At 44.6% G+C, this 27,302-nt stretch overlaps 1 protein-coding gene across 1 annotated transcript in view; it reads right to left on the reverse strand.

Annotated features, from left to right (window-relative positions):
- Positions 1-7,044: 7,044 nt before the first annotated feature.
- The window catches only part of ARMC6 (armadillo repeat containing 6), a 58,276-nt gene continuing 38,018 nt past the window's right edge, over positions 7,045-27,302 (reverse strand). The window contains exons 6-8 of the mRNA XM_069767715.1: positions 24,431-24,562; positions 13,680-13,817; positions 7,045-7,558 (exon numbers count right to left, since the gene is read on the reverse strand). Of these exons, the coding sequence (XP_069623816.1) occupies positions 7,346-7,558; positions 13,680-13,817; positions 24,431-24,562 (483 nt within the window). The 3' untranslated portion in view covers positions 7,045-7,345. The remainder of the gene's footprint in view (positions 7,559-13,679; positions 13,818-24,430; positions 24,563-27,302) is intronic.

The raw sequence follows: 27,302 nt of genomic DNA on the forward strand, positions 1-27,302 counted from the left end.
TGCTGAAGCCGCGATTCATATCTTCCCGGCACTATATGAATAATAGTGTTTAAAATATACGCTAAACTTTAGCGCTGTCTCCGGCACGGTGCGTGTGGTACCCAGTTGGCACACGGGCGGCGCATGTGTGCCACACTGATGTGCCACAGAAACGCACCGGCACACGGACACGGATAATTCCAGTACCGATTTTTCCGGTACCGGAATTATCTGGACGTGTGGGACTGCCCTAGGATAAATTGACATACTGGGGTCTGGAGAGACACAGTTGTGAAATTCAGTCAACGGAAAATAAAAGGGTGTGCAGGAGATTTCTGAAAATTTCAGTTTTTGCTTGTGTTGTAAACTGCTGTAAACTAATTAATCAACATGGCCAAAAGCAGCTTTCCAAAGTGCCAGCAGTGACCCTGCATACAGCTAATAGTGGCAGACCCATTGGCCGATATGAGGCCCCTAAATATGGGGGTCACAGTGCAATGTTATCATTTGGGGCCCCCACTTTAAATTTTTGCATAGGGCCTCACTTTGTCTAAAACCGGCCCTGCCTATATAATGTATATACAGCAGTCACCTACTGTATATGATGTATGCAACTTGATATAGTATAATGCTGTCTTAATATAGTGTATAATGCAGAGTTGTACATATATATAGTATATATACTGTACAGATGTTTACATAGTATGTTGTGTATATAGTGTGGAATCCATAAAAGTAGATACCAATAAAAGAAAAATTAATTGAGACATCAGTAGGTTAAGTGTTTTTGAATATCCATATTGAATCAGGAGTCCCATATAATGCTCCATAAAGTTCATTATGGCCCCATAAGATGCTCCATATTAAAATATGCCCCATATAATCCTGCATAAAGGTTAATAATGGCCCCATAAGATGCTCCATAGACATATTTGCCCAATATAATGCTGCGCAAATGCTGATTATGGCCCCATAAGATGCTCTATAAAGATATTTGCCCAATATAGTGCTGCACAAACATTGATTATGGCCCCATACAGACACTTGCCCCATATAGTGCTGCACAAACGTTATGGCCCCTTATAGTGCTGCACAAACATTATGGCCCCATATAATGCTGCACAAACGTTATGGCCCCTTATAGTGCTGCACAAACGTTATGGCCCCATATAGTGCTGCACAAACGTTATGGCCCCATATAGTGCTGCACAAACATTATGGCCCCATATAATGCTGCACAAACGTTATGGCCCCATATAGTGCTGCACAAACATTATGGCCCCATATAATGCTGCACAAACGTAATGGCCCCATATAGTCCTGCACAAACATTATGGCCCCATATAGTGCTGCACAAACGTTATGGCCCCTTATAGTGCTGCACAAACGTTATGGCCCCTTATAGTGCTGCACAAACGTTATAGCCCCTTATAGTGCTGCATAAATATTATGGCCCCATATAATGCTGCATAAACATCATGGCCCCTTATAGTGCTGCATAAACGTTATGGCCCCTTATAGTGCTGCACAAACGTTATAGCCCCTTATAGTGCTGCATAAACATTATGGCCCCATATAATGCTGCACAAACGTTATGGCCCCTTATAGTGCTGCACAAACGTTATGGCCCCATAGATGCTCCATACAGACACTTGCCCCATTTGCTGTGATAAAAAAAAAATCACATACTCGCCTCACCATCGCTCAGGCCCCCGGCGCTTTCAATATTCACGTGCTGATTGTTCCGGCGCCGCTCCATCTTCAGCACTGACGTTCAGGCTGAGGGCGCGCACTAACTACGTCACCGCGCCCTCTGACCTGAGCGCCACTGCTGAAGATGGAGCTGCGCCGAAACGAGGAGCAGGTATTGCGCAGCGCTTCCCCTCCCTGTTATACTTACCTGCTCTCGGCGCTGTGCAGTCCCTGCTTCCCCAATGCTGCAGCTTCATCCTATACTGAGCGGTAACCGTTACTGCGCATTACAGTAATGAATATGCGGCTCCACCTCTATCTCTGGGGGAAGGGGGGGCAGGATGGATATACATACGGGGGGGGGGGGGGGCAGGACAAGGGACCAAGATGGATACACATAAGGGGAGGCAGAGGCAGGACAAGGGGACAAGATGGATACACATATGATGGCGGGGGGGGGGGGGGAGAATGGATACACATGGTGGGCGGGGGCAGGATGGATGCACATGGGGGCCAGGGGCAGGACAAGGGGCCAGGTTGGATATACATATGGGGGGCAGGATGGATACACATATGGGGGGGCAGGATGGATACACATATGGGGGGCCAGGATGGATACACATACAGGGGGCTGGGATGGAGATATGGGGGGCAGGACAAGAGGCCACATGAATACATTTGGGGGCCAGGATGGATATATGAGAGTGGCAGGACAAGGGAGCAGGAAGGATACATATGGGGGGACAGGATGGATATATGGGGGTGGCAGGACAAGGGACCGGGATGTATATATGGGGGAGCCAGGATGCATATACATGGGGGGCCAGGATGGAGATATGGGATGGCAGGACAAGGGGCCAGATGGATACACATGGAGGGTCAGGATGGAGATATGGGGGGGGGGGGGGCAGGACAGGGGGCCGGATGGATACATATGGGGGGCCAGGATGGATATATGGGGCGGGCAGGACAAGGATGTATATATGGGGAGCCAGGATGGGTTTATGGGGGATCAGGACAAGGAGCCAGGATTGCTTTATGGGGCGGCTAGAATGGATATATGGGGGGAGGGTAGGATATATATATGGAGGGGGGGCAGGATGGATATATATGAAGGGGCTAAAATGCATATATGAAGGCCAGGATGGATATATGGGGAGGGGCAGGACAAGGGACCAGGAAGGATGCAAATCAAATATATGGTACAGCCAGGATGCATATATATGGGTGGCCAAGATTGATTTATGGGGAAGGGGGCAGGACAAGTGACCAGGATGCATGTATATGGGGCGGGCCAGGATGGATATATTGCGAGGGTCCAGGATATTGGGGGGCCAGGTTGCATATATGTCGGGCCAGGATGGATACATGGGGGGGCAGGATGGATATATGGGGTGCCAAGATGGATATATGGGGGAGCCAGGATGCATATATATATGGAGGGGGCAGGATAAGGGACCAGGATGCATATATATGGGGTGGCTAGGGTGGATATTGGGGGGGAGGGGAGGGCAGGATGGATATATGAGGGCGGGGGTTGAATGGATATATGGAGGAGGCAGGATGGATATATATGAGGGCGCCAGAATGCATATATGGGGGGGCCGGGATATATGGGGAGGGGCAGGACAAGGGACCAGGATGGAGATATGGGGAGCCAGGATGCATATATATGGTATAGCCAGGGTGTATATAAAAGGGAGGCCAATATTTATGTGTGAAGGGGGCAGGACAAGGGACCAGGATGCATATATATGGGGGGGGGATTGGATATATGGGGGGAGCCAGGATGGATTTATGGGGGGGGGGGCAGGACAAGGATGCATATATGGGGTGCCTAGGATTGATATATGGGGGAGGCCAGGATGGATATATATGGGGGGTAGGATTGATATATGGGGGGGGGGGGCAGGATGGATATGTATGAGGGGGCCAGAATGCATATATGGGGAGCCAGGATGCATATATCTGGTACAGGCAGGATGCATCTATATATATAATTGTCTAAGGGTTTTTCCGTCTGTCTGTCTGTCTGTCCTGGAAATCCCTGCTCTCTGATTGGTCGAGGCCGCCAGGCCTCGACCAATCAGCAACGGGCACAGCGAAGATGATGTCATAAAGGACGTAGAAATCCCGCGTCGGATTGGTCGAGGCCAGGATTGGCCTCGACCAATCAGCAACGGGCACAGCGACGATGATGTCATAAAGGTTGCCTCAACCAATCAGCGACGGGCACAGTCTGCCGAGAATTCTGGAATCACCATTGTCCATATACTACAGGGACATGCATATTCTAGAATACCCGATGCGTTCGAATCGGGCCACAATCTAGTATATATATATATATATATATGGGGGCCAAGATGGATTTATGGGGGAGGGGGCAGGACAAGGATGCATATGTATGGGGAGGGAGGGAGGGGGGGGGGAGTTGCATATATGTGGGGCCAGGATGGATATATGGGAGGCAGGACAAGAGACCAGGAAGCATATATATGGGGGTCCAAGATGGATACATGGGGGAGCCAGGACAAGGGACCAGGAAGAATATATGGGGGTCCGGGAGAGATATATGGTGGGGTAGGACAAGGGACATATGAGGGCCAGTATGTATAGCTGGGGAAGCGGGATGGATATCTGGGGGGCCAAGCTGGACAAGGGACATAGGGGTCAGGCTGGAGCATATTATAAAATAAAGGGGGCCAGGCTGGGGCATATTATAAAATATAGGGGGCCAGGCTGGGCGAGATTATTAAATAAAGAGGGCCACGATGAGGGACTTAAAGGGAACCTGTCACCCCATTTTTTCAAGATGAGCTAAAAATACTGTTAAATAGGGGCAGAGCTGTGCTTTACATTAGTGTATTTTGTGAGCCTTTATTCCCCACCTATGCTGCCGAAATACCTTTGTAAAGTCGCTGTTTTGAGCTGTCACTCACGCTGGTCAGGTCATATGGGCGTGGTGACAGCGCTGTTTCTCCCCCAGATCTCCGTTGGTGGCGTAGTGGTGTGCGCATGTCCAACTGGCGAATCCAGTGCGCAGCTTGAAGGAAAATAGCGCGATCTGCACTATTCAGCCGTTTATCGGTGGGCGCGGCCATCTTTATAATGATATTGTTGTTTTTTTTATTTTTCCTTTGTTACAGAGCGAGGGTCTTCAGGTGGATTAAGAGTCTAATAAAATATTACAACAACCTGTGTCTTTATTTCATTAAAAGACTTTGTAATAATGTGTGTGTGTTTTTTAACCATTTCAGACAATTGGATTAATAATGGATAGGTGTCATAATTGACACCTCTCCATTATTAATTTGGCTTAATGTCACCTTACAATAGCAAGGTGACATTAACCCTTCATTACCCTATATCCCACCGCTACACAGGAATGGGAAGAGAGTGGCCAAGTGCCAGAATAGGCGTATCTTCCAGATGTGCCTTTTCTGGGGTGGCTGGGGGCAGATGTTTTTACCCAGGGGAGCCAATAACCATGGACCCTCTCCAGGCTATTAATATCTGCCCTCAGTCACTGGCTTTACTACTCTGGCGGAGAAAATTGCGTGGGAGCCCACGCCAATTTTTTCAGCCATTTAACCCTTTAATAGCTAGAGCGCCCAAATTTTGCATATACACACTACTAACATTAGTAGTGTGGAATATGCAAAAAAAATGGGGATATGAGATGGTTTACTGTAAACCATGTCTCATATTGCCATGAGGCAATGAGTATTTACTGTCATATAGGTCCCTCAAAGTCACTTCAAATGTGAGGTGGTCCCTAAAAAAAAAAATAGTTTTGCAAATTTTGTTGTAAAAATGAGAAATCGCTTATAACTCCCTAACAAAAAAATTTTTTTTCTTCAAAAATTGTGCTGATGTAAAGTATACATGTGGGAAAAAGTATTTTGTGCGACATATCTCTGCTTCAAGGGCCTAAAAATTAAAAGTTTGAAAATTGCGAAATGTTCAAAATGTCAAATTTCCGTTTTTTAACAAATAAATGCAAGACATATCAAAAAAATGTTAACACTATTATGAAGTACAATATGCGATTATAAAAACTCAGAATCACCGGGATCCATTGAAGCATTTCAGAGTTATGACCACATAAAATGATAGTGGTCAGAATTGTAAAAATTGGCCTGGTCAGGAAGGTGAAAACAGGCTATGGGGTGAAGGGGTTAATTAGAACTTAAAGCATGAAGCTTGTGCAAATTAGGTTATGTCTGCAGGAGAGCAAAAAGCGAAGGGCATGTTCACATTATTATTGTTATTTGAGGAGGTTTTTTTTTTTTTTAACAGAATCTGAGCGGAAAAGCTTCAAAAATTTGAAGTGTCTGTTTAGTTTCCTCTCGAAAAATGAAGCAAAAAGATTGTGTTCACATACTCTAAGGCAACGTTTACACAGAAAGTATTTACTACGGAAGAGATCATTGCGAAGAAGTTGCTGGGTAGCCTCACATCTGCATGAACATCCATAGCATAAATTAAAATGCTGTGGCTTTCAAACCTGCCGTTCTTGTCAATTTACACTGCGGATAATATTTTGCATTTTTTTTTGGAGCTCGTGCATGAGATTTGTTGAAAGCTTATGTCACGAGGGTGTCAAGTCCCCCTGGAAGACCTGGAGTTAGATGGTCACGTTGGGTAATGAATTGCAGGTCTTCTTTAGAGATGGTGGTTTGTGTCCCATATTAAATGGATTTAATTTTTTCTGGTGCTGAAGAGGTTAACCCTTTCTATGCTGGTCAGAAACATGCAGCTCCATTTCAGCTGCTTTTGATCTGGTCATTAACTCTTCCTATTAAAATTAGTCAGACCGCTTGTCCTTGCAGGTGAAAAATTTGTCTTTCTGTGTTGTGTGCTAAAGCCAAGTGGTTTGAGTAGAGTTGTTGTAGTAGTGTTCTGTGGTTTGCCGCAGTACATGTGTTTATCATCTGGTCCTATTTAGTTTATTCCTCTCTATTGTTGGCTAGCGCTTTTGTATGACCGTAGTTTTCTGTTATCCCTGTTTTGTCTTTGTTTACCTTACATTTCTGTCCAAAGCCTCAAGGGTTAGGGAGGGAACTGATCAGCGTTTAACAGGAGCATAGTACTGTTGGAGACTCAGGCCTCTCTACCATCATGAGTACCCCCGGGAAAGGGATAGTTAGAGTGCCAGTTCCAGGAACAGTTTGAGGCCCCCTTTCCTTACCGAAGACCGTCACAGCGTGACAGCTTATGCCCTTTGCCTGCACTGTAAGATGCAAAAAAACAAAAATATGGAAATCTGCTATTGAAGCCTGGTATCCTAACAATAGTGTAAGCTGCCTGGCAAGGAAAACCTTTAGTTCAACTTGATAAACAAATCAATTATAGATCGAAAAAGACAAGGCAAACAATTGGAATATTTTAATTAGAGTTCTTAGTGCACGAACAGTAATTTCGGGAAAAGCTTGCTTTCATTCGACAGAAGACCTGATATGACTGGGCTCCTGCATTATCAATGCAGCAATGATAAAATGCAAAAAGGTAATATAAGGCAATTGTATGAACATATTCAATGGACTAAAAGGAGAAAAAACCAAAATAAATAAGAATTGGTGATCAGTCATAGAGGACACAATGAAAATATCACAATTGCACCTGATTGTTGCCAATGACTGTTTATTTCATATGGCTATAAGGTGTATTGAGGTTAGTGCACTAAGCTGCCTTTCTGCCCAGTCCATAGTTCTCGTAGTTCGACCTTACAGCCAAGGTCTCTTAAGGCCGCCTTGGCAACATCATCACAGTCCTTATGGGTGCTGCGGGCTTGAAGAATTAATGACTCCGCTCCCATTTCCAGAATGGGCTGTGAGAAATCACGAGTGCGTGACACCAGGTTCCTGATCACCATGCAGGCTTGTTTCTGAAGTAGACATGAATGGCAAACATTATTAGGACAACTTTACACATTAGGCCATGTGCACACATTCAGGATTTCTCGCAGAAAATTCCTGAGAAAAACCTGAAATTTTCTGCAAGAAATCTGAATGCGTTTTTTGCCGCATTTTTGATGCGTTTTTTTCCGGACATTTCCCAATGCATTTTGTAGTGGGAAATCTGCAAAAAATCCCGCAAAATTAATGAACATGCTGCGTTTTTTTACCGCGATGTGGAAAAAAACGCATCATGTGCACAAAACATGCAGAATTCATTCTAAATGATGGGATGCTTATTGTATGCTGCTTTTTTGCAGTTTTATAGCATTTTTATCGGGAAAAAAACGCGAAAAAACAGCAACATGTGCACACAGCCTTAATGTGAATATCGAAAAATAACATATCAACTTTAGGTACAACATTTGGCACAGATTTATTTCTCTAGAAGGGTCTGAGATTTGGTTTTCTTGAACAGGACAACGTCCTTTTTATACATACAGTTAAATGACAATAATGGCCACCATCACTAGTTTTAATGCCTTCACTACCTGGCGATTTTCTGTTAATTCTTCCTCTTCTTACAAGAGTCATAACTTTTTTTATTTTACCGTTCACGTAGAAGTATGAGGCTTTGTTTTTCGTCGGATGAGTTGTATTTTTGAATGACACCATTCATTTTATTGTGTGATGCACTGGATAGCGGGAACATTTTTTTATTTTTTTATAAAATAAAAAAATATACATTTTTTTTATAAAAATGTGTTGAAATTGCAAAACAAAACAAAACAAAACAGTGCAATTCCACAATGGTTATTAATTTACCATGTTTACTATATGGCAAAACTGACCTGGCAATATGATTTTCCAGGTCAGTACGAGTACGCAGACACCAAACATGTAAAGTTTTTTTCTACTTAACCCCTTAATCCGATATGACGTACTATCCCGTCGAGGTGGGGTGGGCCTTAATTCCCACCGACGGGATAGTACGTCATAGGCGATCGGCCGCTCTCACGGGGGGAGCGTGGCCGATCGCGGCCGGGTGTCAGCTGACTATCGCAGCTGACATCCGGCACTATGTGCAAGGAGCGGTCACGGACATGATCAAACATGATCGCGGTGTGCCGGCGGAACAGGAAAGCATCGCGCAGGGAGGGGGCTCCCTGCGTGCTTCCCTGAGACGATCGGTACAAGGTGATGTGCTCACCTTGTACCGAGCGTCTTCTCCCTGCAGTCCCCGGATCCAAAATGGCCGCAGGGCTGCATCCGGGTCCTGCAGGGAGTACTTCCGGGTCAGGAGCAGGCTGCAGCTGCAGCTCTGTAAGCCTGCAGCGATGAGTGAGATCGCCGATCTTACAGAGTGCTGTGCAAACTGTAAGATCGGCGATCTGTGATGTCCCCCCCTGGGACAAAGTAAAAAAAAAAATTTCCACATGTGTAAAAAAAATTATATATATTATTCCCATAAATACATTTCTTTATAAAAAAAACAAAAAAAACAATAAAAGTACACATTTAGTATCGCCGCGTCCGTAACGACCCATCCTATAAAACTGTCCCACTAGTTAACCCCTTCAGTGAACACCGTAAGAAAAAAAAAAAAACGAGCCAAAAAACAACGCTTTATTATCATACCGCCGAACAAAAAGTGGAATAACACGCGATCAAAAGACGGATGTAAATAACAATGGTATCGCTGAAAACGTCATCTTGTCCCGCAAAAAACGAGCCGCCACAAAGCATAATAAGCAAAAAAATAACAAAGTTATAGTCCTGAGAATAAAGCGATGCCAAAATAATTATTTTTTCTATAAAATACCTTTTATCGTATAAAAGCGCCAAAACATAAAAAAATGGTACCCATCCGTTCTGAGATTACCTTGACGATTGGTGGATGTGCTCACAACTTTTGGCCAAATCTTGTGCTAAGAATCTCATGTGTTTTTTCATATATTTCACAAGCCATTATGCTAATCCCATTTCATGTATCACACATTTCCTTGCTCTAGCACAGATTCATTTTGAGTGCAGCCATTAATCTATTTACTATATGACTTTTTTGGTTATGCACAAGTTCAGATTAGATTGCTGTTCGGTCAGTTTTTCTATATTTTTTAAAACATAAAAAAAGATATAAATGAGATATCGCTGTAATTGTACTGACCCGACGAATAAAACTGCTTTATCAATTTTACCAAACGCGGAACGGTATAAACGCCTTCCCCAAATAGCTGGTTTTTGGTCATTCTGCCTCACAAAAATCGGAATAAAAAGTGATCAAAAACTGTCACGTGTCCAAAAATGTTACCAATAAAAACGTCAACTCGTCCCGCAAAAAACAAGACCTCAGATGACTCTGTGGACCAAAATATGGAAAAATTATAGGTCTCAATGTGGAGACGCAAAAACTTTTTTGCTATAAAAAAAGCGTCTTTTAGTGTGTGACAGCTGCCAATCATAAAAATCCGATATAAAAAACGCTATAAAAGTAAATCAAACCCCCCTTCATCACCCCCTTATTTAGGGAAAAATAATAAAATTAAAAAAATGTATTTATTTCCATTTTCCCATCAGGGCTAGGGTTGGGGCTAGGGTTACGGTTCGGAGCTAAAGTTAGGGTTAGGGTTGGGGCTAAAGTTAGGGTTGGGGCTAAAGTTAGGGTTGGGGCTAAAGTTAGGGTTGGGGCTTGGATTATTATTTACAGTTGGGATTAGGGTTGTGATTAGAGTTAGGGGTGTGTCAGGGTTAGAGGTGTGGTTAGGGTTACCGTTGGGATTAGGGTTAGGGGTGTTGTTGGATTAGGGTTTCAGGTAGAATTGGGGAGTTTCCACTGTTCAGGCACATCAGGGGCTCTCCAAACGCGACATGGCGTCCGATCTCAATTCCAGCCAATTCTGCGTTGAAAAAGTAAAACAGTGCTCCTTCCCTTCCGAGCTCTCCGGTGCGCCCAAACAGGGGTTTACCCCAACATATGGGGTATCAGCGTACTCAGGACAAATTGGACAACAACTATTGGGGTCCAAGTTCTCTTGTTATCCTTGGGAAAATAAAAATGTGGGGGGCTAAAAATCATTTTTGTGGGAAAAATAAGATTTTTTTATTTTCGCGGCTCTGCGTTGTAAACTGCAGTGAAACACTTGGGGGTTCAAAGTTCTCACAACACATCTAGATAAGTTCCTTGGGGGGTCTAGTTTCCAATATGGGGTCACTTGTGGGGGGTTTCTACTGTTTGGGTACATCAGGGGCTCTGCAAATGCAACGTGACGCCTGCAGACCAATCCATCTAAGTCTGTATTCCAAATGGCGCTCCTTCCCTTCCGAGCTCTGCCATGCGCCCAAACAGTGCTTCCCCCCCACATATGGGGTATCAGCGTACTCAGGACAAATTGCACAACAACTTTTGTGGTCTAATTTCTTCTCTTACCCTTGGGAAAATAAAAAATTGGGGGCAAAAAGATCATTTTTGTGAAAAAATATGATTTTTTATTTTTACGGCTCTCCATTAGCACTTGGTGGGTCAAAGTGCTCACCACACATCTAGATAAGTTCCTTAAGGGGTCTACTTTCCAAAATGGTGTCACTTGTGGGGGGTTTCAATGTTTAGGCACATCAGGGGCTCTCCAAACGCAACATGGCGTCCCATCTCAATTCCAGTCAATTTTGCATTGAAAAGTCAAATGGCGCTCCTTCGCTTCCGAGCTCTGCCATGCGCCCAAACAGTGGTTTATCCCCACATATGGGGTATCAACGTACTCAGGACAAATTGTACAACAACTTTCGGGGTCCATTTTCTTCTGTTACCCTTGGTAAAATAAAACAAATTGGAGCTGAAATAAATTGTGTGAAAAAAAGTTAAATGTTCATTTTTATTTAAACATTCCAAAAATTCCTGTGAAACACCTGAAGGGTTAACAAACTTCTTGAATGTGGTTTTGAGCACCTTGAGGGGTGCAGTTTTTAGAATGGTGTCACACTTGGGTATTTTCTATCATATAGACGCCTCAAAATGACTTCAAATGAGATGTGGTCCCTAAAAAAAAAATGGTGTTGTAAAAATGAGAAATTGCTGGTCAACTTTTAACCCTTATAACTTCCTAACAAAAAAAATTTTGGTTCCAAAATTGTGCTGATGTAAAGTAGACATGTGGGAAATGTTACTTATTAAGTATTTTGCATGACATATCTCTGTGATTTAAGGGTATAAAAATTCAAAGTTGGAAAATTGCGAAATTTTCAAAATTTTCGCCAAATTTCCGTTTTTTTCTCAAATAAACGCAAGTTATATCGAATAAATTTTACCACAAACATGAAGTACAATACTTCACGAGAAAACAATGTCAGAATCGCCAAGATCCGTTGAAGCGTTCCAGAGTTATTAACTCATAAAGGGACAGTGGTCAGAATTGTAAAAATTGGCCCGGTCATTAACGTGCAAACCACCCTCGGGGCTTAAGGGGTTAAGCGGTGAAAAAAATTCGGAAATTTGCAATTGAAAAAAATGATGCTTGTGTCGCCATATTCCAAGAGCCATAACACTTTAAATTTTTAGTATAGGGGGCTGGGTAAAAACCTTTTTTTGGAGCCCTGAGCTGATGTTTTTAAAGATACCATTTTGAGGTAGATACAATGTTGCATTTTACTGTAATGCTGTGGTGGCCAAAAAAAGGAATTGTGACTTTTTTTTTGCAGTTTACCAATCAGATTACTTTACTTTATATTTTGATAGATCAAACATTTCTCAACACAGCGCTATCAAATTTGTATTTTTTCTAATTGTTTTATTTTTAATGGTGCAAAAAGGGGGTGATTTGAACTTGTGCTTTTCACTTTCATATTATTAAAAACTTTTCTTTCACTATATTGTATATTGTATTTAATAATCTCCTTAGGGTACTTTAAAGCTGCCACCGTCTGATTTATTGTGCTATACATAGCAGTTCTTCAAGAGAAAAATCACTCTCTCTAAATGCTGGCTTTCACAGGAGGATCGTTATGACAGGCACAGGGGTCATCAGCCGACTCCAGGCTGTCATGACAATTCATCGGTGCCCCACGATCACATTATGGGAGCACTAATCGGAGTGTGGAACAGTGCTCTCAATACAGCGTGTGTTAAATGCCACTGTCAGAGATTAACCCACAGCTATTAAAGGAACATGATGGCTGATTAAATCAGCCATCATCTACTGGGAAAGATGTTTGCTTAGCATGAAAGCTTGCATCAAAGGCATGGACATGACTTAATGTACATGTAAGTCAAAAGTCGCGAAGGGGTTAAAGTCTTAAAGTGTACTTTTTCAATGTGTACAGCATCCTTAGCTACTACAGCTAAAGGTTTTAATTAATACAAAACAATTAGGTGATACTCCCATTAAAAAGGGAAGGCAACAAAAAAAAAAAATGAAAAATTTATCTGATGCATTTAGTGATGAGCGAGTATACTTGTTGTTCGGGTTTTCCAGAGCATGCTCAGGTGATCTGCGAGTATTTGTAAGTGCTCGGAGATTTAGTTTTCATCGCCGCAGCTGCATGATCAAGCTAGACAGCTTGATTACATGTGGGGATTCCCTAGCAACCAGGCAACCCCCGCATGTACTTATGCTGGCTAACAGCTGTAAATTATGCAGCTGCATCAACAAAAACTAAATCTCCGAGCAGTTACAAATACTCGGAGACAACCGGAGGGTCCTAGGGAAAACCCGAGCAATGAGTATACTCGCTCATCACTAACTATGATTTAAATGCATTTTTTTTAAATTTACAAAATCACAAAATGAAGTTTAAACTCCTCAACATTGAAATTGGATAAAAAGAAGAAAAAAAGTAATTGAAATCACAGGATAAATAGACATATTAATGATATGCAAATGATGAAAAGTGGAAACAAGATTTTCCAAACATCTCAATATTCAGTATCAGGTGTGAGAGCTACGGTACATGCAGAAATGCCTGCATTTACATACCTTGGCTGCTATCAACGAGGATATTAAAAGGGGTTGTCCACTACTCGGACAAGACTTTTCCTTTTTTGTGTTGCAATTAAATGTGGATAAGTAGGTATTGCTGGTGTTCTATATATTGTCATCTACGAGTTCAGGTCATTGTTACCTGTACAATGGAGTCCTTAGGATGAGCTTTCATTGCTTGTAGAGCAGCCAGTGCGCCACCTCCTTCCATAATGACTTTACAGTTTTCTGGTTTACGCAGAGCTAACATAGCAAGTGCAGCACAGCCCTGATCACAGACCTAAGGACACAGAACAGATTAATAAAAACTATTTATTGGGTGCCTCTTTTATATGCACTAACAGCACACCGAGTCAATAGCTATAGCGCAGTTTCTTAAAAAATACCCCCAAAACTGCGCCCTACTCACCATACCCGAGTCTGCTCCCGGTGTCCGGAATTGGCTGCGGCGCTGACATCACTCCAACAGCAGGGTGGCCAATCAGTGAGCTCAGAGAGGCAATTCTCCTACACAGGCAATGCCGCTGAGCTCACTGATTGGCTGTGTGACAGCAGTGCCCCAGCCAAAAAACGTGAAAAAATTATTTTTACCCTTCACCACGACAGCACCCACTTTGAGATAGGGACCCGCCCATAGGAACAGGAAACCTACAGAGATAAAAAGGGCAGTTCTCCTCTCCTCCTCAGTTGGTTTCCTTTTTCCTATCGGATCCCCAGGTATACCTACAGCAGCAGCGTTGTGAATCCTGAGCTTTGCATTGGCCTGGGTGGTGTCTGCGGGAACACCAGGAGAGCGGCACCAGGAGCAGCGTCGGGGGAGCCACTGCATGCAGCCTTCCCTCTCATCTGTATAGGATTACGGCGGGTTCCGGGCAGCAGAGCCCGGCCAAAGGAGGGGACATGCTTGATGCATGGCAGCGGTACTACACCGCTATGGAGCGGCACTGGCAATATGGCCACGGTAAGTGTCCATCGCGCCGACCCGGAAGTAGTGGTAGTACTTCCGGTTGGCAGTCAGCGGGGAACGCCGCAGATTTAAAAAAATGGCACCGGGGCTAAGAGCAGGTGTGCTCGTAATGTCGTCCCCGGCACATGAAGTGCACCCACCAGCTATGGAGCTTAGCGCTGAAGCAGACGTCCGAATGGAGGACAGCAGCGCTAAACCCTCTTACAAGAGAAGAGATCTGCCACCCAAATAAAGACAAGGGGTAGAGAAGGACATCTACCCAGAGGCTGCACAGCGTCTCCACCTCCTAAACTGGTACAGTCATTGCTTCACTGGGTGAGTGTTAAAGTCCTCTACCTATAAGCTGACCCCTTCCTTCTTATACTTTCCTCTTAGGCTAAAAGATCCAGTAGATCAAAACATATGGAATGTGTCCGTGCTTACAGCCCCTTCCTGATGCATATCCAAAAAGGTTGTGTCCTAGCTGCATTAAATCAGACCTTACAGGAAGAGTCTGCAGTGACAACTACCAATATCAGAGCATTAATTAGGCAGGAGATCCAATCTCTGGGGTCCAAAAGATTAAGGCTGCCGTCACACTAGCAGTATTTGGTCAGTATTTTACATCAGTATGTGTAAGCCAAAACCAGGAGTGGAACAATTAGAGGAAAAGTATAATAGAAACATATGCACCACGTCTGGTTTTGGCTTACAAATACTGATGTAAAATACTGACCAAATACTGCTAGTGTGACGGCAACCTAAAGAAAAAGGCAGGCAGAAGCCCTTCCCCTGTTTCCAGCTCAGAATCAGAAGAAGGCCTAATCCTCTGAAACCGCAGCATCATCGTCTAGCTCCTTTGATGATGAGGGCCGAGCGTACTTTCCAATAGATAGCGTTGATAACCTGGTAAAGTCTGTCAGGAATACTATGGGTTGCCTAGACACGAAGGAAGCCAGGTTAGCCCAAGATATCATGTTTTCTGGTCTGGGCCAGAAAAAACGTAGAGCTTTCCCAGTGGATTCAGCTATTAAAGATCTGGTCAAAAAGAATGGGGTAAACAAGGGAAGGGCTTTCTCCCATCCTCTTCCAAAAGACGTTACCCTTTTAGTGATGAAGAGCCAGAGGTATGGTCTAAAATCCCAAAAATGGATGCAGCGGTGGCATCCACCTCTAAACAAACGTCTCTTCCTGTAGAAGATGCAGGTGTGTTGTTAGACCCACTAGACCGTAAAACTGAAGCTTTACTTAAAAAATCGTGGGAAACAAATACGGGAGCCTTTAAGCCTGCCATATCAGGCACATGCACAGGGAGATCCCTTTTAGTGTGGGTAGATCAGCTGGAGCAGCAAATTAAAAGCAAAGTAACAAGGGAAAAGATCCTTCAAGCAGTTCCGTTAATTAGAAGTACTGCAGCATTCCTGGCTGATGCATCTGCGGAGTCTCTCCAGTTAGCAGCCAGATCAGCCGGTCTAGTAAATGCGGCTCGTCGGGCCCTCTGGCTTAAAGGATGGAAAGGGGATGCACAGTCCAAGTCGAGACTTTGTACAATCCCGTGCCAGGGTGAGTTCCTGTTTGGCAAAGTTCTGGATGACCTACTCAACAAAGCAGGATAAAGAAGGAAGGGTTTTCCTAAACAATTTCTTCCTTCTTATAGGAGGGCGTTTAGAAGACGGCCTTTTAACAGAAGGAAGCAGTTTGAACCACAAAAGGACCGCTGGGATACAAAGCAAACAAAGCAAAAAGGTGCCTTGTTTAGTGGTTCCGAATCCAACAAACGTAGATACCGTCAGTAATGATATTCCAGTAGGTGGAAGATTAAAATTTTTTCACCATAAGTGGTAACAAGTAACATCAAATCAGTGGATCCTCCGCCTGATTAAAACAGGTCTAAAATTAGAATTCTTTCAGATCCCACAAAATACTTTTATTATAACATCCCTAAGAGCACCGGAACAGCAAAAGGTGCTCCAATTAGAAATATCTAGTCTATTGGCCAAAAATGTGCTCATAGAAATACCAAAGAATCAGGAAGGAAGGGGTTTTTATTCCCCTTTATTTCTGATTCCAAAACCTGATGGTTCCTTCCGTACTATAATAAATCTCAAAAAATTAAAATTCTTTTTTAACTGATCACACCTTTAAAATGGAATCAATCAGGTCAACTATAAAACTTCTTTCCCCTAGATGTTTCATGGCGGGATTAGACTTGAAGGATGCGTACGATCATCTACCTATCCATCCAAACGTCAACAATATCTCCGTGTGGCAGTTGACTGGGGGGACCGGATCCGTCACTTCCAGTTTACAGCAATGCCATTTGGCCTTTCCATGGCTCCTCGTGTTTTCACGAAGGTTATGCTCGAGGTGATGGCCTATCTACGGCAACAAGATACATTAATTGTGCCCTACCTGGATGATTTCTTGATAATTGGAAACTCTGCCTCACAATGTAAAGAGCGCTTGGCTAATACCATTTCATCTTTACAGGCGTTAGGATGGATTGTAAACTTTGAGAAATCCAGACTTCATCCAGAAACCCTCCAATCCTTCCTGGGGCTACACTTGGGACTCTGTAAGTCAGAGATGTTTCTTACCAGAATCCAAGAAATTAACTATAATCTCGAAAGTTGGTATGGCGAGGTCTAGCCCTCAAATGTCACTAAGAGATGCCATGTCTCTCTTAGGTTCACTCACCTCCTGCATCCCTGCGATACAATGGGCCCAATATCACACTTGGACCTTGCAGCATGAGATCCTATTTGCGCAATACCATTATCAGGGACATTTAAATACTAAAATTATCCTTTCTAAAGAGGTACTTGATTCTTTGTCGTGGTGGTTAGATAAAGATCATTTATCCAGAGAGGTTCCATGGACGATAAAACCTACCAAAATAATTACCACTGACACAAGCCCACATGGGTGGGGGGCCCAGTTAGGTCAGGATATAGCGCAAGGCCACTGGAACTCTGTAGAGTTGCAGCAGTCCTCCAATTGGAAAGAACTGAATGCAGTTAATTGTGCTTTGAATGGTTTTCTTTCCCAGCTCCGAGGATCTCATGTAAGTCGTAGCATATTTACATCGTCAAGGCGGATCGCGATCAGAAACTCTGATGTCTTCAGCAACAAATATTTTCAATTTAGCGGAAGAAAACCTCTTGTCACTCACGGCTCTTCATATCAAAAGGAGTAGAAAACTCAAAAGCAGACTTCCTCAGTTGCCACAGGCTTCGCCAAGGAGAATGGACTCTCAATGTTCATATATTCAGGAAGATAATCGAGTTATAGGGAGTTCCACAAATAGATTTATTTGCGACCAGGGAAAACACACAGGTGAAAATATTTGCCTCCCTGAACCCAGCGGATCATCCAAACATGGTAGACTCGCTCCAGTATCCCTGGAAATTCGACCGAGCCTATGCCTTCCCACCAATTATGTTAATTCCATTAGTAATAAAAAAGATAAGGGAAGAGAAAGCAAGGGTAAATCTAATACCACCCTTCTGGCCAAGAAGGCCGTGGTTTTCATGCCTTCGAGCAATGTCGATGTGCGATCCCTGGATATTGCCAACAATCCTAGACCTACTGTCTCAAGGTCCATTCCATCACCCACAGGTGAAGGGACTCCACTTGACGGCGTGGAACTTGAGAGGCAAATATTAACTTCAAGAGGCTTTTCTCAAGACTTGATTGATACGCTACTACTAAGTAGGAAAAAATCTACAACCTTAATATATAGTAGAGTACCTCTACCCCTCTCGGATGCAGCTCCAATTAAATCTATTCTAGAGTTCTTGCAAAGAGGTCATAAACTGGGACTCTCAGTGAATACATTAAGAGTTCAAGTTTCTGCTTTAGGGGCCCTTTATAGTACTAACATAGCGGGCGACAGGTGGATAGAGAGATTAAAGCATGTGAAAGGAGTACCCCAGTACATATTCCACGTCTACCACCCTGGGACTTGAAACTAGTCCTTGATGCTTTAACTGAACCCCCCTTTGAGCCTTTACAGTCTATTCCTCTAAAGATTATCTCATACAAGGTAGCCTTATTAATAGCCTTAACATCTGCCAGAAGAGTCGGAGATATCCAGGCACTTTCTGTAGATCCTCTCTTTCTATTGACATACCAGGACAGGGTAGTTCTTAAACCAGATCCATCATACCTTCCGAAGGTAGCAACAAATCATAGGTTCCAAGAAATTTTTCTTCCTTCCTTTTATGACAATCCATCAAATCCAGAGGAAGAAAAGCTATACATGTTGGATGTGAGAAGAGAAGTCTTGACCTTTGTAGAGAGAACCCAGTCCTGGAAACAGAGTAGGGCTCTATTTATATCTTTTCAGGGTCACAGAAAAGGTCTCGGAATCACAAAGGCTACCTTGTCCCGATAGATTAGAGAAGCCATCTGTCTTGCCTACTCGACAAAAGGCAAGACTCCTCCAGAAGGTGTGAAGGCCCATTCGGTTCGAGCTGTATCGTCCTCTTGGGTGGAGAAAGCGGACATCGCCATTGAGCTCATATGTAAGGCCGCAACTTGATCGTCACCTTCAACCTTTTATAAACATTATAGGCTTGACCTATCTTCTTCATCTGACTTAACCTTTGGGAGAGCTGTCCTCAGCACAGTGATCCCACCCAGGTGAAGGTTCTCTGTAAATCTTTCAAAGTGGGTGCTGTCGTGGCGAAGGGTAAAAAGCCGGATTACTAACCGGTAATGCTCTTTTAATGAGTCCACGACAGCACCCTCTCACTTCCCACCCTAGTTAGTTATGTATAATTATTTTCACAATACTATTTTTTTCATGGGTGAATATAAAGAAGTAGAATGTGTGAAATGTTACACACATTTATTAATTTGACAGCGGCGGTTCCTCTCGTACTCTGAAAAACAACTGAGGAGGAGAGGGGGACCGCCCTTTCTATCTCTGTAGGTTTCCTGTTCCTATGGGCGGGTCCCTCTCTCAAAGTGGGTGCTGTCGTGGACTCATTAAAAGAGCATTACCGGTAAGTAATCCGGCTTTTTAATTTTACATTTCAAGTCAGACATCATACAGTGTAAAAAGATTTTTTTTTTCTCATATGAATCAGCATACTTTCAATTTATGCAAGTGCTAAATTCACCAGATATCAGACAATAATACATTTCTAGATTTATCCAAGGACAATAAGCTACCGTAAATGCAGGCAATACTTCAGCAATTTACACACGCACACTTATTAACCCCGTCTCGCAGCGGTCAATTTTAGTTTTTCTGCTTTAGTTTCTTCCTCTTTCACGAGCCATAACTTTTTCATTTTTCCTCTCCATAGGTATTAAGGCTAGATTTTTTGGGGGGACACATTGTAGTTTTGAATGACACCACTCATTATATTACACTAGCTATTGAACCCGTTCTACGCCCGGATGGCGAGCATTTATATTGGTATATGGTCTCCATCCTGGTATGTGCGTCCCCAACCTGTCATGTGCTGCACCCATCCTGCACCCCCATTCTGACATGTGCTGCTCCATCCTGCGCCCCCATTCTGTCATGTGCTGTTCCCATCCTGCGCCCCCGTTCTGTCATGTGCTGCTCCCATCCTGCGCCTCCATTCTGTCATTTGCTGCTCCCATCCTGCGCCCCATCCTGTCATGTGCTGCTCCCATCCTGCGCCCCGTTCTGTCATGTGCTGCTCCCATCCTGCAGTGTGTCTTCAAGAAAATGGCGTCGGAAAGCGCGAACTGCGCAGGCGCCGATTCCGGCAGCAGGAGGACGAAGAAAATGGGCAGGAAGGAATGGCGTAAGTAACAAATTGCTGTGGCATGAAGTCCCACGGCATAATCAGGGCACAAATATGTGCACGGTGTCCCCCTGCTCCCGACCCCCTGCTCCCGGCAGTCCGTGCCTTCCGGTGCCATTTTTTTTCCCTGACACTCTATAATGTAACGCTAGGAGCGTCGCGCCTGCGCAGTCTATAAAGGCTTCGGACAGAGTGACGCTCCCAGTGTTATATTATAGATATTGTACTAAGAAAACTTGGGGGGGGGGGGGATTATTTTTTCAGTGTTGAATATGTGGTAAATGACCAGGTCTGTACGATTGCAGGGTTGTCAAAGTTACATAGTGGTAAAGAAAATTAGAAAATGCATACCAAAAATAACAATTGGTGTGTGTTGCCATTTTCTGAGATTTGTATCCTTTTTTATTTTTACAACAGAGCTGTGTGCGGGCTCGTTTTTTGTATGGCATGCTGATGTTTTTATTGGTGCCATTTGAAGGTACATACAACATTTTATTGCATTTTTATATGGACGTGTTATGACTAGAAAAACTCAATTCTGGCATTTTGTCTTTTTTTTCTTTTTATTGTATTGACTGTACCAGTTATTCTCTATGAGTAAGCACATGGCACCAGAAAAGCATCAGTGTTTTATTTTCACCATTATGTGGATTGTAATTGTTTGATACTTATGGAATAATATTTGAAGATTTTTATCTACGTTTGGATGTGCCGTACAGCTTTAACTAGTACAGTCCAAGAAAAGGTAATCAACTTTATATTTTAATAGATCAAACTTTTATGGATGCAGCAATATCTAACATGGCAGGTTTTTTTTTCATTATTTTCAGCAGGGTAAAAAGAGTGATTATAAAATTTTATTTTTTCATTCTGTAAAGATGTTTCGGGTTTCAAGCACTTTTTTTGCGTTGTTCAACATGTTGGAGCAGAGCACACCACCAATCAAAAGGTGTTGTAAGTTTAGACTAGACAGCCTAAACACTCACCAAATTTATCATCCATCATGAGCCACTGTGCATTTTGGACTGTCAAGTCTAAGGCTATATGCACACGTAGGAAAAGTGGTGCAGAATTTTCTGCACAAACTCCACATCTCCTGGCAGAATCCGCAGCCGTGGATTTGCCGCGGTTTTTATACGGATTTTCAGCGGTTTTTGCCACTGCGGAATTTTAACATGGAGGGGTGCAGAAATGCTGCAGATACGCACAAAAGAAGTGACATGCACTTCTTTGAAATCCGCAGCAATTCCGCACAGCTTTTTTTTTTATTCCCATTGAATAACATTGTACTGTACATCACAGTGCGGACCTGCAGCGTTTCTGCGCGGAAAAATCCGCTTCGGATCTGCAGTAAATCCGCATCGTGTGCACATAGCCTTAGTCTTCCGTTGTCACAAGCTCAGTGGCCCAATCAGGGCTTAGGTCCAAAATCCCCTGCAAAATGGGAGTATGCAACAACAGGGCCATAGACTATGATGGTGCTGACATTTTCTATTGTAGACACCTACTGGAGGCGGACAGCCAGATAGTAGACTGCATCTGAGTGTCCACCTCCAGAAAGCACTGCCCAGTATTAAATGTCTAATCAAGTGCAAGAAAGCCATGCTTGCAGTATAAACGTAGACACAAACACAATGCGACAGCACTCTGCAAACACATACATGAGTCCCATGCTTGCTACACTTGTAAAACACGGGTATTACATACCTGGTAATGTGTTTTTTCATGAGACATGACGGCACCACGAGAGAGGGGATCCGCCCATCAAGGACAGGAAACCTTCAAGATAAAAGGGGCGGCTCCTCTCTCCACATCAGTTGTTTTACAGAGTACGAGAGGAACTCCGCTGGTTAGTGTACACATAAATAATACATCCTATACGGTTCTATTCACCGATACCCCAGGGAGTGTATAATACAAATAATGCTAATAATGCACCCAACTAATGACGTGATCAAAAGGGTGGGAATATAAGGGTGCCGTCATGTCTCATGAAAAAAACACATTACCAGGTATGTAATACCTGTGTTTTTCCATCATACATAACGGCACCACGAGAGAGTTACAGAGATTTGTATTCTCTTCTAGGGAGGGATCACTGCTTGTAACACTCTTCTCCCAAATGTGAGATCAGAGGTAGCAGATTGCCATCTGGTTGGTGGATTTCCCTCATATAGGACAGCACAACCAGATCAGGATATGGCTATGAAAAAGATCGTCAGATCGAAACGCGTTGCCGTATAGCCCTTCATGTGCAGGGGCACCTACCGGAGGGAGCTTGGCTTTTCCATGTCTGTGGATTTTATTCGTCTTTGGAATTAAATAAATTACCGAATTTTAAGAGCTGGATCTCAATCCCTTTTTTTCTTCGGAGGACTTGTTCATTTACCTGCAACGGAGATCCGTGCACCTGTGATCGCCATCGGTGAGCTGGCTAATCTCTTTTTTCTTGTTCTTCTCAGGTACCCCAGGAAGCAATGAGAGGGGAAGGTGGGAGGGGGAGACCTGCACCTCACGCTCGACAGGGAGGGCCCCAATACCTCCGAGGAGCTTACCTCGCCCAGGCACCGATGTGCCTCACGGGCTGCATGGCCACCTTTGGTCAAAAGGGGGGGCACCAAAAGGTGACCCCCGTGGACAGGCAGGATTTTCACTCGACAGGGGATAAAGCGCACCTGCGGCCCCCGTGGAGAATCTTCACTCGGGCGTTCGCCTCGCGGGCTGTGGCCATGCTTCGCTCAGGGGGGGCATGGTATACATTGACCCCCGAGGCGACTACAGGTACCTGGTGACGGGTGCAGCAGACCAGCGCCTGCCCAAATCCACCCGACCCAGGCCCCGGCATCCTCTTCAATCTTCATCAGACGTCTTCCATCTTGAGGGTTCCCCATCAAGGACAGGAAACCAACTGATGTGGAGAGAGGAGCCGCCCCTTTTATCTTGAAGGTTTCCTGTCCTTGATGGGCGGATCCCCTCTCTCGTGGTGCCGTCATGTATGATGGAAAAAATATTAAGTTGTTAGGCTACGTTCACATTTGCGTTGTGCGCTGCTGCGTCGGCGACGCAACGCACAACGCAAACAAGAACGCATGCAAAATGCATAGTTTTGCGACGCATGCGTCCTTTTTTTGCCGGTTTTTGGACGCAAAAAAAAAAAGCATCTTGCTGCGTCCTCTGCGCCCTAACGCTTGTGGCAAAAAAGAGGCATGCATCGCAAAACGCATGCAAACGCATGTCCATGCGCCCCCATGTTAAATATAGGGGCGAATGCGTCGCCGCGGCTGCGCCCGACGCAGCCCGGCAGAACGCAAATGTGAACGTAGCCTTAGTGTACATTTTGATCCAAGTGTGTAAGCTCATCTGAAAGCAAAATGGCAACTTCTTTTAAAGGAGAAGGACATTTTTTATACCAAAGCCTAAAACGAACTGGAAACGAATAAGACCCTGCTCTAATTAAAAACAATAATCGAAAGATGGGTGATTAGGTACAAAGCCTTGGCGGTAGATACATCCAAAATGAAAAAAAAAAAAAACATGGAAACTAGCCAGCACTACCTGTGGCACTAAGGGAAACCTGACAGGTAAAACATGCTGCCCAAACTGCAGCCACTGGCTCTACGATTTCAGTCATGTATGTTTGGAAAGCATACTTTTAATAGCTGCTGGCGACCGAGCCACACTGTAAACCAGTCCTACAGGTGGGTCACCGGCGGCTTCTCCCTGCCCGCTGACAGTGACCATCGCAGCATTTCAGAGTCATATGGCTGAGATAGTACCGCCAGTGGCTGATACATGCTGCTCATGGTTTGTGCAGCATGTACCACCTGTCAAGTTCCCTTTCCATAAATATGGAGCTGCGTACAAACACATACGGCATATGCAAACACTATGCAACAGCTCTCTACAAGCACTGAATATATCAATTCCACTACTGCTACACAAGTAAAAACGTGAGATTCTTAGTTTACATTTTAATCAAATTGTGTGAGCCCAACTGCCAGCAAGAAGGTAACCTTTTAGGTGGAACTCTAAACTGAGCAGATCCGACTCTCTTTGTGCTAATCAAAAACAGTCTTTGAAAGGTAGATGGACAGACAGGACTATACACAAGATAAAACATACAGACTGGAGCAGATTGAATTATTAAAGTAAAAAAAATACCTGGGCATTGCAGATGTGTCGAGTCATTGCAAGAACAATCAAGTCTGTCCCCCCGGAGTTCACAATGGCATCTTTGACGTCATCATTCCCTGCAACGGCTCGGATGGCACTCAGTACCTGTTTCACAAGCTCCTAACAAAATCATAGATGAAATTTGTGACTATATAAAAAAAACCCTGCAAGATTAGTGATACTACAAGATCAGCTCACATACAGCAGAATACTTTCACCTTCTGTACTCCATAGATGACTTTGTTGGCACATTAGGGCTTAGTGTATACAAGAGTTAGGAGGAACAGATATATATTGAAATTACTGGGATATACTCAACATTTCAAGTAAATTCTCAATGTGGCATTTCCTGTGAGATGACTGCATTACTTGAGCCCACTGTAACATGCCATGAATATCAATCACACATGTATCTTGCACTAACGTTTGGGAAGTTTGGAAGATCTAAAGATTATCAAGTCTTCCTCCATTTAATAGAAGCCAGACTATTAATAGAATCATAGAATGGTAGAGTGGGTAGGGACCTCCAGGGTCATCGTGTCCAACCTGCTGCTCAATGCAGGATTCACTAAATCATCCCAGACAGGTGTCTGTCCAGCCTCTCTTTGAAGACTTCCATTGAAGGAGAACTCTTATCTTCTTCCTTTCATTCCATTGCTTCTCAGGTTTCCATGTGCAAATGAGAATAAGGATGGTCCCTCTACACGGACATCCCTTCAGATATTTGGAGACGGCTATTAAGCCTTCTCTTTTGCAAGCTAAACATTCTCAGATCATGCAACTCCAAATGCCAGAAGGACTCTTACCATGTGTGGACAGATTTGAGATCTGGCTACATGTTAGAAGTAAGATACATACTGTATATAAAAAATAAAAAACTTTCTCCTTCGCCTCATTGGGGGGACACAGACCGTGGTGTATGCTGCTGCCACTAGGAGGCTGACACTAAGTGATACAAAGAAAGTTAGCTCCTCCCCTGCAGTATACACCCTCCTGCTGGCTCTCAGCTAACCAGTTCTTGCTTAGTTCTGTAGGAGGCACTTGGGTCTGTTTTTAGACCCCACAGTTTATTTTCAGTAAATTTTTATTTTTTAATTAATGGAGTGAAGGGGGCGACGAATTCCTTTCTAGGGTCCGCTCTCCCCCGGACCATCAACAGGCAAGCACGGCGAGTATACCTCCCCGTACCTTTCCTGCGACGACTGGGGCACACCTAATCTACGCTAGGGCGACGGTTCCTATACGGTCCCGATCTCCCCCCTGTAAGATGGCGAGCACATAGAGTATAGCTCTTATGTGCATCTCCCGGGCTCAACCGCACTCAAGCCCTCACCTGTTGGCGCCATGTAGTCCCCACAGTAGCCGTAAGTCCCCTGCGGCAGGCACATATGAAGATGCACAAACGCTCTCCATCCCCCAGCAAAGGGAGGATCGATTGAGCTTATTCCCTCGCAATGGAGGCTGCATCTCAGCTCGGTGGCGGTGAGCAGTTTCCTTCCTCACGCTGCCTGCATGGGAAGGTGCGGTCCGAGTCCCTGGGGAGAGGTGCCGCTGGCTTGACGCCAGCAGCATTCACTTGGCGCTACGTCGCGGCCGCTGGCACGCTCTGCCGGCAGGCTCCATAAATTTAGCCCCCGGCTTTTGCAGCCGGACTAGGCCGCAGGTAAAATCCCCGCCCATCGCCGGAGCCCCGCCCGCTACTCAGGCGCGTCTCGCTCTGAACGAGAAGAGCCCTGCAAATCTCAGGCGCCATCTTGGGACTCCACTTCTGTGGGGTGGGGGCGACGGATCCTTTCAAGGCTCTGATCTCCCCCGAATCATCAACAGGCGAGCACGGCGAGTATTCATCCCCGTACCCTCTCCTGCGACGTGGGAAGCCATGCCTGAGCATGGATGTACAGAGCCACTCTCTATGGCGTCCGAGAAGCCCCCATTGTCCCACCACTTTGAAAGCGGATTGCACAAGGAGGCGGACGGTTCCTCTTCACCTCCCTAACAAAGGGATGATGGATTGAGGTTTATCCCTGCACCGTCCACGCTGCACAGAACAGCGCTGAAACCCACCCGCGGCGGCTCCATGCCAGGACGCGCACCGATGGTGAGTGGATCCATCTTCAGAGAGATATCCACATGCTGACAGGCAGTCTCAGCCACTTCCCTGAGGTAAGGCTCCGGCCGCCTGCAAAAATTTAGCCCCCAGCTTCGGCCGATGTGGAGGCCGCATCCCGGAAGCCGCGCCCGCACTATGCCGCTAAGGCGGCTCTGCCCACTTTTCTGGCAATTCTCGCCTGGCATACCAGACCTAAAGCCACCCAGGTCTTAAAGACACACGACCAGTATTCTCTGGTCTTAAAGGCGCATGATCAATCCGAGGAGCCCTCTGCCGCCGACCCCTGCTTATCCCAGAGTACCTAATTCCCCTCAGTGGACTTCGTCACTGACCGCAATCCATGGTTCTCTGACCATGTGATTAAATTCCTTCCGTGTACCCTCTGTGGTTCAGATTGCTCGCAGGACAATCTGCATGGTCCCTATCCTACATGGGAGCCGTTGGCTAGCAGGGGCCACAAGTATTCTAGAAAGGTACAGGTGTCTAGAAACATACAGGCACGGGGCGACGGTTTTTGCATTAAAGGGGCACATTGACTCTAGAAAACAGAAGTTTTTCGTTTCCTGCTCCCTCACCAATGATTTGATGACAACAAGGCTCTGAATATGTATTGGATATTGAGACTTGCCAGAGCTTCAGAGAAGGATAACTCGCCTATTTATACCATCAACCAATCTCGGTACATTGACAAGGACTCTGGTTCTGCTCTAGACCATGCAGGGTCCCTCATAAGGAGACTAAACTCCCTCG

Source organism: Ranitomeya imitator, chromosome 1 (assembly GCF_032444005.1).
Source record: "Ranitomeya imitator isolate aRanImi1 chromosome 1, aRanImi1.pri, whole genome shotgun sequence".
NCBI classification, from domain to species: domain Eukaryota; kingdom Metazoa; phylum Chordata; class Amphibia; order Anura; family Dendrobatidae; genus Ranitomeya; species Ranitomeya imitator.